At 40.5% G+C, this 12,455-nt stretch overlaps 1 protein-coding gene across 1 annotated transcript in view; it reads left to right on the top strand.

Moving 5' to 3' along the window:
* Nucleotides 1–12,455, top strand: part of LOC125904246 (dolichyl-diphosphooligosaccharide--protein glycosyltransferase subunit STT3B) — a 118,097-nt gene that overhangs the window by 84,903 nt on the left and 20,739 nt on the right. The window contains exons 6-7 of the mRNA XM_049601529.1: nucleotides 1,224–1,322; nucleotides 3,901–4,047. Coding sequence (XP_049457486.1) covers nucleotides 1,224–1,322; nucleotides 3,901–4,047 — 246 coding nt within the window. The remainder of the gene's footprint in view (nucleotides 1–1,223; nucleotides 1,323–3,900; nucleotides 4,048–12,455) is intronic.

Genomic DNA, 12,455 nt, shown 5'->3' with positions numbered 1-12,455 from the left:
AACCATTCCAATGTGGGATGAACTGAACTGAACTAAGCTGAGCCAGACTGCCTGGTGTAAACAAGGCTATAGTGGACGCTGTAGAAGTTGACTCTGGGGTCGACAGTGTCATATAGAGAAACCTACCTTTTTTTGCCCAGAGGCTAATGTCAGCCCTTGTGCCATTCCAACAAGGGCCTGGTTGCAAGTGTTTCCTGTTCAGGAGCTTTGTAATTCAGCCTTAAACTGTGGTATCTTTTCAGAGACTTCGTAAAATATCATTTTTTCCATGTTTGAAAAAAGGAAAGTTAAAAAACTTTGAACTTCGTGCAAAACGCTGCACTCATCACTGTAACTTTTTACCCAGTTGTCCAGTCTCACTGGAGGAGGGGCGGGACAATGACCAGCCCGCACATACATGTACAAGTGCTGAACAACAACTATTGTTTTAGGTTGGGGAAAAAACATCTTGGTGGAAACACAGCCTTATGAAAATAACACCAGTGATTGTCCAACCAATGAGAATATGGTCAGACAAGGACATATCGACCAACTGACCAGAGGGTGTCAGCCCTAGTAGGCATATTCTGTTGACAGAAGAGACATTAGGACTTCAGGCACATCCTGTAGTTCTCACCTTCCCTCCTCTTAACATCTTACAGCTCCTCTTTCCAGAGCCAGGTGTCTCTCAGCCACTACATAGGAACATACAAAAAGAAAAAAAGCAAGAAACTCCCAGTTTAATAAAATGCCTCGCAGTCTATGTTCCCTCACAATTCATCTCTCTCTGTCTTGAGTCAATAGCAGATGTGTGAGAAAGAGATAGCTGAGGGCAGTCACAACTACTTCAAAAACGAGGCACACTCTTCAGGAAGAGTATGAAATCTTAATTAAGCTGGTGCGCCTGCGAATCGGTTCCCCCCAGCTACAAAGGTGGGAGTTGCACTGTTCTCAGCACCATCGTCTCACTTCAGGCCTCCCCGCCACACTGCACCGAGCCAGCTCCCATTTTCTCAGTAAATGACATTAGATTAGGTATTTTGTATTTACTCCCTCTGAGGTGCGACAGTGAAAATCAATAGACTTTAAATACCTCTATTGAGGTTGATTTCCCATAGTTGGGCCCAAACTGCAGTAGTGGATCCGAATAGAGGGGATTTTAGTTGTGCAATAGTTTATTTTCATGTTTTTATTTCTTATCTGATCCACTTTCTGTCTCCTGTTTTGTCTCTTCTCTATTACAGCTTATAGCACATTCTACATTGTGGGTCTGGTACTGTCGATGCAGATCCCTTTTGTTGGCTTCCAGCCGATCAGGACCAGCGAGCACATGGCTGCTGCCGGTAAGTCCCATCCTCTCTACCTCCAGGGTGGCTGATCCTGCATTCCTCTAGTGTTCCCTTCAAGAAAATTGCCATTTAGAGTGCAGTGATGAAGTCAGCATTTCCTGGGGAATGTATCTGCCTGGTTCTACAAGTGGAAGTTGAAGTGTGAATATTGGAATTATACTCATCAGGTGGCTACAAACACAACTGTGCAATGGCCAAAAAAAAAAATTTAAGACATTACGATTCGACCCCAAATCAGTAATTCATATTTTACCTCTTACCTGTAGTGCTGTTAATCAATCTAGATTGTTTTGGGATGAGCTGCAGAGTGTTGGAGAGATTGGCCGTAGTGATGTCTGCCTTCTCTCTAATATAATGGAGCTAGATGACACTCAGCTTGTGGTGCTCAAAGGGCCCAAAAATACATCTAAAAAACTCAAAAGCAATGTCTCTTTTAGAAAATCATGACCCAGTTATTCAAGATAATCCACAGATTTTGTTGTGAGCAGTTTCATGTAGGAGCTATTTTCTTTTTACCGAACTTCACCCACCAATTGTATCACTGCACAGAAGGAAGTGTGCATCTACTCATGGACTACAGGCTCGGGCTTGTAAGAGTTGCACACTTAATGGCATCCTCTTTGGATGAGCTGTGACGTTAGCTAGCTCAGTGGTTCTAAGTGAGCTAGCAGTAGAAACCACCAGTATGCTATCTTACGCGTGGTGATAAGGTTGGTGGTTGTAGTTGAGTAGAAAGGAAAGCGTTCCAACATGAAAAATGGTTTCTGGAAAGACACATTGCTGTTGAGTTTTTCAAATGTATTTTTTTTTTGGCTCTTTGAGCACCACAACCTGAGTGCCATCTAGTTCCATTATATTGGAGAGAAGGCAGACATCTCTATGGCCAGTATCTCATGCACTCCGCAATTCTCGCCAAAACAATCTAGACTGATAAACATCACTACAAGTAAGAATAAAAAATGTGTATTTTTCATAAGGGATGAACAAACCCTTTAATGCTACATTTGTCTTTGCTAAAATCTGTGTTATAATGTACACCTCAAGTTACACTGAAATTATTTGCATTTTTATTACTTTATGGAAAATTCCTATTTAAAGTTATATTGCACAGACGGTCTGGGTTCTATACAAGGACGCATTGATAAACGGCAGCTGCCCTGACCCTGCCAACAAATGTATGCTGCAACACAAGGGAAAGGTTCAGGTTGACTGCTGCAGTTCATGTATTAAAGGTGCGACTTTACATAAGCCACCTGCTTGTTATCCAAAGCACCTTACAGTACCAAGGATGCACACAGTTTAAGATAGTTTGGCTGCATTGGGAATTGAATCCTCCCCTCCCCGTGCTGACAGTGTTAGTCATGCTCTGTGTGTAGAGGAACACGTGACCTTCTCAGAATATATTTACAAAATAGAAATAAGTAAGCAACTTCACGAGCCACCCATATGGGTTTAGCTCTTTAAGTACTTTTCATTTTTGGCTTGTGGGTAGTTTATTAAAGCTTGTTCAGTTTCTCCACTCAAGAGTGGGCCCATCTGCTGCCTGACAGCACGGATGGGTGCTTATGTATGTTCATGATTCTTGTGTTCATTTACATCCAGATTGGGAAAGGACTGTCGTTGGCAGCTTCAGGAAGCCGAGCAGCACCTTTTTTTTTTTTTTTTTTTTTTTCCTTTTGAGAATTCTCTTAACACTGCAGCAGGCTTACGTTGAAGTGTCCCTGTTTTCCTGTGTGTCGACAACACAAACAGTATTATGAGAGGCTTTGAAAAAAATGCACCACCAAAAATCATCTCTGCCTCTCTGTTTTTGGCTCCCCGCTCTCTCTGAGTGTGTTTTTATGTCGCTGGGGTAGCAGCTGCTCAGAACATCTGGTGGTAGCATTCAGGGAGCACAGTGGGAGACAGGAAGAGAGTGACAGAGCCGCGGACCTGTCGGTACCGTTGAGATGTCAGCCCCTGAGGCAGGCAGGCGGGGTGGCATAGACTGACAAGCGTGTTAGCACCATGGCGGCTCTCCAGGAGACAGGCTTAACCTTGGAAATGGGTGAGACCTGCTGTGGGCGGTGGTGGTGCTAGCGCAGGAGTAGGGGCGATTTCACACAAGATTTGTCAAAGGATGGGAGGTGACGAAAGGGAGGGAAACCAGGACTCTTTTACATTTTTTATATCGAATTCACCAGACAAACAAAGAAGACGCACTGGAGAAACAGGCGCTGAGAAAGTGACAGAGCAAAGGAACGGGGGAGAGAAGTGTGACCGAAGGGGCTGCGAAAAAAGAAAGGCAAGGCGAGGGAAAGAGAAGGGCTTATTCACACAGATCTGTCTCATGCATTTGAAATATGTTGTCCTGCAGTATTTGTCTTTCACATCTGCATGAACAGCCAAAGGGGCTATCGCAAACTGCTTTGTCGAGGATTCTGCCAAACTGACAACGGCGCTTCGTAACCACGTAAACCTGCTTTGTACCCTGCAGGAGGGAACATGAATCAGGGCCTCCTCAAACACTCAGTGCGAGTTTCTTTTGTATGTTTGCTCGTTCTTATGTTTGTGTCTGTGGCTTCTTTCTCAGGTGTGTTTGCACTTCTCCAAGCCTATGCCTTCCTGCAGTACCTGAAGGACAGGCTGACCAGACAGGAGTTCCAGACACTTTTCTTCCTTGGAGTCTCTCTCGCTGCTGGCGTGGTCTTCCTCACTGTGATCTATCTCACATACACAGGTCTGTACGTCTGCTCACATGGTTTCGTATAATTGTAAACCATCTCATTTATTGTGTTAACTGTTCTTGTAAGTAGAGCTGATAGTTGACAGAATATTACTCCGTGAATAATATTCAATGAAGTCAATTAATTAAGCAAAAATGCCCACATTTTTTAGGTTTCAGCTTCACAGTTTTGAGTATTTGCTGCTTTTCTTTTCTGGAATTGAATGTCTTCAAAGTTTGACTGATAGTCAAGCAAATTGAAAACATCACCTTGGGCTCTGGGAAATTATGTCTAAATTAATTTAACAGAAATCAATACATTTATTTATAAAACAGATAATTACTTGTAGGCCTCCTTATAAGCAATTATCATCAGTTACAACCAGCACGGCTCAGCAGATGAGCAGACTTGTTATTAATCAATTAATCAATATTACTAAACATAAACAAAACGCCTAATCAAAGGATCAAGTTGATAAACGCTGAGAGGCTGTTACAGATCTCATCATAGTTCACCTGGCTGCGGTCTTACTTTAATTAATGAAAACTATGACAGCCAATGACCTTTTTTCTATGACTAAGACAGGATGATGATGAGATGGCACCATTGCAAAGCCATGAAGCACCGGGAAACGCTGCCTGCATCCTTTCGGAGCCCATGTTCACTGGCTGTTTAGACAGGATGCAGTGCAGCACTGAGCTCCGCAGCCGGCCCACGATTTGCAGCAATAGTTTCGGCGTCTGGTCTGTTTTTTCCATCAGGACTCGACTGGTAACACACAATGAGCATAGTAGGTACTGGAGAAACTAAAGTTAAATTTAACAATGACAACAGGGCTTGGGTTTGTACAACTGTCATTGTTTTATATGGGCCTCAGGCAAGTTATTGAATCGTTTTGGTTCAAAATTTAGTTTATTTAATATACATGTGTTCAGAAAAGACAGAGTTTAAAATGTTAAGACGTTGTGCAGGAGCGGCTAGACACAAAAATGTCTCTATAAACATAACTCCCCTATAAAATAAATATGTAAACCAGTAGTTTCATGTCTGGATGAATTCTTTAAATAGATCTCATTAGACCACTAGACTAGACACTCTCTGCAAAATAGCTAATCATTCAACCCGTGTTCTTAATTTGATAATGACCAGAGACAGTCTGTGAAGTAATTTTTGACTAAAATGTCAAATTAGATGTCAACAGTTTTCATTGACTAGAACTTAACTAAAAAAGCTCTGTTTTTCTTTGACTAAGGACCAAGTCATAGTGTCTGTGATCGCGTGTCTTCAATCTCTTGTTCCAAAGGCCAGTCCCAGTCCCATCCCATCTATCTAAATACTGCAATCAAGCCAGCTGCATCGGCGGCACCATTGTGAAGTTAGTTTTAAGTTAGATATTCGACAGACATTCACTCCAGATCCAGCAGCATCTTCTTAGTTTCACTTTTACCCAACGCCACTGTAGGACGGTAAGCCTGCCTTCTAGCCCTCCTGTTAACTGCTGGGGGTGACGTGGACCCTCAGTTGTGTTGTATTTTGAATAGAGTTGTGTGGGCATCCATGTGACAGGGGCTGTCCACAGATGTTCAATGCACAAAGTAGGTCCAAGCTCTAAGATAAGACTAAAACACCCAGACTTTTGGTAAACTAAAACGATTACTTGACTAAAACAATAATAGGATGACGTTGACTAAATATGATAAAAATAACAATTTGACACAGCAGTAGGACTTAATAAAAATAGCTGACAAAATGAACTATACCCGGCTGTATGCTCTTAAAGGAAAGCCTACCTGGTATATCAATATATCAACAACAGTAATAGGCCTGCCCAGTCTAGGAAATATAACATTTGAGTCTCTATAATGCAGTCAGAATATTCTTGTGAATGTCAACAAGTTAAATTATACTTTGTTCATGTTGTCCAGTCGCACATGGAAGTCTGACAGAACAAAAGTGGCTCATACATGAGGCGCTGTTATGTAGTAAACTTCGTAAAGATGAGCGGTCCAGTGTTACTGTGGCAGATCATCCTCCAGTTAGGATGTGTTGGTGCTACTACCAACAAAAAACTGCATCTAGTTTGTAACATAATAGAACATGGTAATGTTTTCACCCCCATCTGTTTGTCTGTTTATTAGCACAATATATTAAAAAAAATTACCCTGAATTTGGCTGAGGTTTGGTGGGAAAATAGCCTTTTGTGCAAAGATCAGTTGGCTTGATATTTTTGATGGTGATCCAGATCTGGGATTTCAGCCATTTCAGATTTTGTTTTCTTTATTTAGCCAGAAGTTACAGTATGCTCATACACTATCCCCCCTGGTGGTCTGACCTCCAGGCCTCCCAGTGGGCTGCTAATCAGCATTTGGTTTGTCAGAAAATTAAACCCAGAAGGCAAATGATAAACAAATATAAACTGATATGGATGCTGCAGCTTTGCAAGTTGAAGAACTGTTGAGCGTTGGTGGACTGTGCTCTATCGAGGGCCTTTTTGTGGGATTATATGAGTGTTGTTTTTGACTGGCCTGATTGAACCCTGATATGCACAGCTGGCTGGTCGAACTTTGTCCTTGTTAATGTTTTTCTCCATTATTTTCAGCTCTGCCTGCGTTTTGGCCACAAGGTTTCAGACCTTTCAAATGTTGCCTGCTTGCTATTTATTGATTTTATTTGTCTCCTGATAAAGAGTTCATATTTAGGATGACAAAGCCTACCATCTTTTTTGACACTGGCTTTGTTTTCCTTATCTAGTGCTTCATTACCTCAGACTGGTCTTATAAAGCTTGTATGGTTTACTGTGTGAGAAGAGAGATCGCTTGTCCCCTGAGGTTGTGTATGCACACCTATTCTGCAGTGTGTTATGAGCCTTTATATGAAGTACCCTCAGGGCTCTCCAAGTGAGATTTAAGACTTTTTAAGACCTTTTTAATACTGAATGAAATTTAATGCCAACTTCAAAGCCATACTGGCAAAAGCTATGGAAGATATAGAATGGAAAATCAGTATGGATTTTAAACCTTAGAAAATAATTATTTAGTAAGTAGGCCCCAACCAGTGGTGGGTGACAAAAATACTCTGCTGCAAGTAAAAGTCCTGCATGGAAAAATGAACTCAAGTAAAAAAAAAAAAAAAAATACTTTGAGATTCATATATATTATATTAACGATTTATAATTAATGACACATTAATGCAAGCATGTCCAAAGTCCAGCCCAGAGGCCAATCGTAAACCGCCCACAGCTTGTCTTTCAAAATAAACATGGTCTTAGCAAAAAAAGCGTGATGTCGTCTGCGAGGGCAGCTGCATTCAGGAGAAGTGGAAAGTTGACTATTTTTTCAGTGACAGATGAAACAGTTATATTTGTTTAATTTGTATGTGAGTTTTTTATTATTTTTTCTTTTTTTTTTTTAGTAACCCATGTAATGCGAGAAGCAACTGGCCCTCAGCTGTTTTCATATTATCTAATCTGCCCCATTCAAAAAATGTTTGGACACCCCTGCATTAATGTGTTAATCAGTTTAAATGTCACTGCTGATACAAGTGAAGGTCATTTTAATTACTATGTTTATATCTGAGTAGTTTAATCTGTAAAAATGCATCATCATTTATCTAGTAGTTAATTGCAGTATTAGTAATCTGAATCTCCAAAGTAACTAAAGTCATCAAATAAATTTAGTGAAGTGCTCTATTTGTCTCCAAAATGTAGTGGAGAAGAAGTATAAAGTAGCATACTGTGAAAGTACTCCCGTAAAGTACAACTGCCTTAAAATTGTACATAAGTACACCACTTGAGTAAATGTACGTAGTTACATTCCATCACTGCTAAGTACCTGAATTTAATAAAACCTTTTACTATAATAGGCCACTCACATTCATATTCAACCATTTGGTGATTGTTGTTTTGTTGAGGCTTTCGTCAAACATAACAACAAAGTTAATGACCTCACTGACTTGGTCAGCCAGCTGTTTGGTGATGAACGGAGCCAGGCAAGATCTGGTGATGTACTTGTTGCTTCCACGTAAGGAAGTAGCCATGATCGCAGAGTTGGGATTCATGGTTTCAAATATTGCACTAATTTTGTCATTCGAAGTATATTCAATTCAATTTTATTTATAAAGCCCAATATCACAAATCACAATTTGCCTCAGAGGGCTTTACAGCATACGACATCCCTCTGTCCTTTGGACCCTCACAGTGGATAAGGAAAAACTCCCCCAAAAATGGTGGTCCGCAGTCCCCAGTTTCCAGGATTCAAACCACCTCTGCTCCAAGAGTTGGCGTAGAGCCACAAAAAGCTTGCGGGTTCACACTCTGCGCTACAGATGATGCAACAAGCTAACGTTAGCTTGTTAGTGCAAAGTGTGAGACGTTTTGTTTTCTCATCTCACTGACCTAGCTCGCGCTTTTGTGTGTATGTCCCTCTGTGATCATTCCATGTTCTCTCCCTTAATTCTGAGGTTTTTGCTAATCCATTAATGCAATGCAAATGTGACTTTAAATGTTTTTTCCTCAGCAGCTCTTTGTTGAGTTTGAGTCATGGGGTGGTGAACTGAGCAGATTGGTAAATTGGGTTAGAGGAGCAGCTGCTGCAGATGGAAGTGAAAGTAAACTTTTAAAGCTAGCGCTTGACTGTGGGGTCCACAGTTTCCACTGGACCCAGCGGTTTCTTCTAAAGTAGAGTGGAAAAACAATGAACAACACTGAAACAAGGGCGCTGTAAGAAATAGAGCATTTTATATCTATATGAAATAATGAACGGTTAAGTTTCACTTTCACTGCACTAGGCATTCTGCTGCTGCTGTCTGTACTTAGAGTACAGTCTGCTCAGAGTGTGGTGCGCTGAATAACTGAATGGTATATTATCCAGTAGCGTTCCTAATGTCCAAAAATAGGAGAACAATATGTCAGGAAATGCTAATATCATGGCAGGCTGCCACAAATTAATCAAAGTAATGTGAATCCTAAAGTCATGTGAGTCACACCTCTTTATACATCCATAAGTAACACCAAAGAGAGATTATTCTTACATTACACACACAAAACATTTTATACGTTTGACAGTTATTAATGATGTTACAATATTTATATAATTCTGCGAAAGGACAAGAAAACAATTTAAAACCTTTGTAAACAAAATTCAATACTTTTTCAACAAAATTCAATATTTTTAAGGTCTTACGAAGAAAACTTTAAATTCAATGCTTGTTAATACTTTTAAGGCCCTGTAGGTACCCTGTAATAAAGCATATGACAGTTTCTACCCAAAATTTTATATTGGTTTTCTCACCTTGATTAAAGCAGCAGATTATTTACTCGCCTTAACCAACAAACTGACAGTCTGTCACTCCTCATTATGTAAACACTGCAGCCAGGCCTTGTGCCCAGTGCAAAAAGGTGGTGGCACCTCACATCCACAGTGATATTGGCATCCTTGGATTGGTTGCCTGCCTGTTTTAGAACTGACTGGCCACTCATGTGGGTGCAGAAGTCTCCTGAGGACCCTGGCTTCAACTGGACGTCTGGTGAACGTTGTGATGTGTCAGCCATCTGAATAGAGCAGTGGGAGTCAGTGACTGTTTGGTGATATGCCAGTTTTGCAGGGAAACTGCGCATGTTCTCTGGTCTGTCAGACTTTTTCATCTCATAAGCTGGGTGGGTTTTCTCAGTATCTTGAACACGGAGCCAAGTATTGATTGGTTAAATCAGTGTCATCCTTTAGATCAGCTCTCAAAATATCTGCTTCATCTCTCTTTTACTGCTTTTTCATATCTTTTCCTTGCCTGCTATGGTTCAGCGCCTTGCAACGTCTTATTTAAAAAGTGCTCCTATTTTTTGATGATGGCGGTTATTAAATGCATTATCCACAATCTTTTTAAAGACCATCAAAGGACAGGGTACAGCCGCATGTTGGTGCAAACATGTCACAGAATTTGAAATATGGGGCTAAAGCTTTTGTTTGTGTTGTCGGCGCACATATGTGAGTGTGTGTGAGTGGTTGTGAGAGCCCCCAAGCAACAGTTCAGAGCTGAAATGTATTCCACATCAAAGCCTAACCAAAATAAGACATTTGTATGCGCGCATAAAATGCCCTGTGCGGTCTAATTTGCAGCTTAAATGGTTTCAGTTACATTTATAAACAAGTCAATTCCAGTAATTAAGTACCATCAATAGAATACATTTTCAGCATTGACACGTTCTCTTCTGGGTTTTTTTTTTTTTTGGTTTGGAACCACAGTTGGCAGAAAATCCTGCTTTACACAGTTAAGTTGCTGGGATACATATGAATGTTATTTAAGGCCCTGATATTCTCTCAATGAACATCTGACTAAAGTATGATGTCCAGATTTTCTCTTGAAGTTAGAACAGTTTTGGTTGTTCAGCATCAGAGATTTCAGTTTTGTTTTTGTTGTTCTCTGTGCTCACTCACTGGTTTAAAGTAGGCGGCCCAAACAGCGTTCAGCAGCATTTGAATCAAAAAAGGGTTGTTAGCCTGTGGTGCCAGCATTGTCAAAACTACACAGTCCTGATGAAACGGATCAGATATCTGAGTTTTTGAATGTTAAAGGTGCCCTGTGGAATTTTCTGGTAGACAAACAAAAGTTATGTTTACATACAGTTTTTCATCAGAACACATTGAGTGTATCCTTGAGGTCTAACGAGCTTAATGCGTTGCATTTCGTTTACATCAGAATAGCACAAATCCAACAGCATGATGAGTACGTGCGTTGTCTTGCATGTGCATACAAACAAACAACATGAAGACCAAAACATTACTACTCTTCCCTCCTGGTGATCAGAAAGTCCACAGTGTCTTTAAACTATTACATCAATAAAAAGGAAAGCTCCAATCAGACAGAGCGACTTTTGCAAGTTGCTGCATCTTTTTTTAATGTTGCTGTGCAAAAGAAAAATAAGATAGACGGAGGGCTCTCTGGCTCCAGTTGAGGATGAGAGGCAGTTTCCAAATAGTACTGTGGTCACAGGGAAACAGAGGTCCATGTAGGTACAGATGTAGTCACCTAGAATTTCCTATACCTTCATGATGGGACCCTGGAGGATCCGTAGCAGATCCCCGCTGGGACCTTGCCAGGTCCTTGACTGGAATGAGATTGAGCCTGTTTACAGTAGAATCTAGACATGCTTTGTCAGGAAACCAGTGGCTGGGAGTGGACTGGGAACTGACTGGCAGTCGAAAGGCCTTCCGTTGGGAGGGAAAATTCTAGGTGGCTCCATCTGTATATGAAACCGCCCACAGCTTGTCTTTCAAAATAAACATGGTCTTAGCAAAAAAAGCGTGATGTCGTCTGCGAGGGCAGCTGCATTCAGGAGAAGTGGAAAGTTGACTATTTTTTCAGTGACAGATGAAACAGTTATATTTGTTTAATTTGTATGTGAGTTTTTTATTATTTTTTCTTTTTTTTTTTTAGTAACCCATGTAATGCGAGAAGCAACTGGCCCTCAGCTGTTTTCATATTATCTAATCTGCCCCATTCAAAAAATGTTTGGACACCCCTGCATTAATGTGTTAATCAGTTTAAATGTCACTGCTGATACAAGTGAAGGTCATTTTAATTACTATGTTTATATCTGAGTAGTTTAATCTGTAAAAATGCATCATCATTTATCTAGTAGTTAATTGCAGTATTAGTAATCTGAATCTCCAAAGTAACTAAAGTCATCAAATAAATTTAGTGAAGTGCTCTATTTGTCTCCAAAATGTAGTGGAGAAGAAGTATAAAGTAGCATACTGTGAAAGTACTCCGTAAGTACAACTGCCTTAAAATTGTACATAAGTACACCACTTGAGTAAATGTACGTAGTTACATTCCATCACTGCTAAGTACCTGAATTTAATAAAACCTTTTACTATAATAGGCCACTCACATTCATATTCAACCATTTGGTGATTGTTGTTTTGTTGAGGCTTTCGTCAAACATAACAACAAAGTTAATGACCTCACTGACTTGGTCAGCCAGCTGTTTGGTGATGAACGGAGCCAGGCAAGATCTGGTGATGTACTTGTTGCTTCCACGTAAGGAAGTAGCCATGATCGCAGAGTTGGGATTCATGGTTTCAAATATTGCACTAATTTTGTCATTCGAAGTATATTCAATTCAATTTTATTTATAAAGCCCAATATCACAAATCACAATTTGCCTCAGAGGGCTTTACAAAACATTACTACTCTTCCCTCCTGGTGATCAGAAAGTCCACAGTGTCTTTAAACTATTACATCAATAAAAAGGAAAGCTCCAATCAGACAGAGCGACTTTTGCAAGTTGCTGCATCTTTTTTTAATGTTGCTGTGCAAAAGAAAAATAAGATAGACGGAGGGCTCTCTGGCTCCAGTTGAGGATGAGAGGCAGTTTCCAAATAGTACTGTGGTCACAGGGAAACAGAGGTCCATGTAGGTACAGATG

Source organism: Epinephelus fuscoguttatus, linkage group LG17 (assembly GCF_011397635.1).
Source record: "Epinephelus fuscoguttatus linkage group LG17, E.fuscoguttatus.final_Chr_v1".
NCBI lineage: Eukaryota > Metazoa > Chordata > Actinopteri > Perciformes > Serranidae > Epinephelus > Epinephelus fuscoguttatus.
The sequence above is the reverse complement of the archived record's forward strand: the minus strand, read 5'-3'. Positions and strand labels throughout refer to the sequence as shown.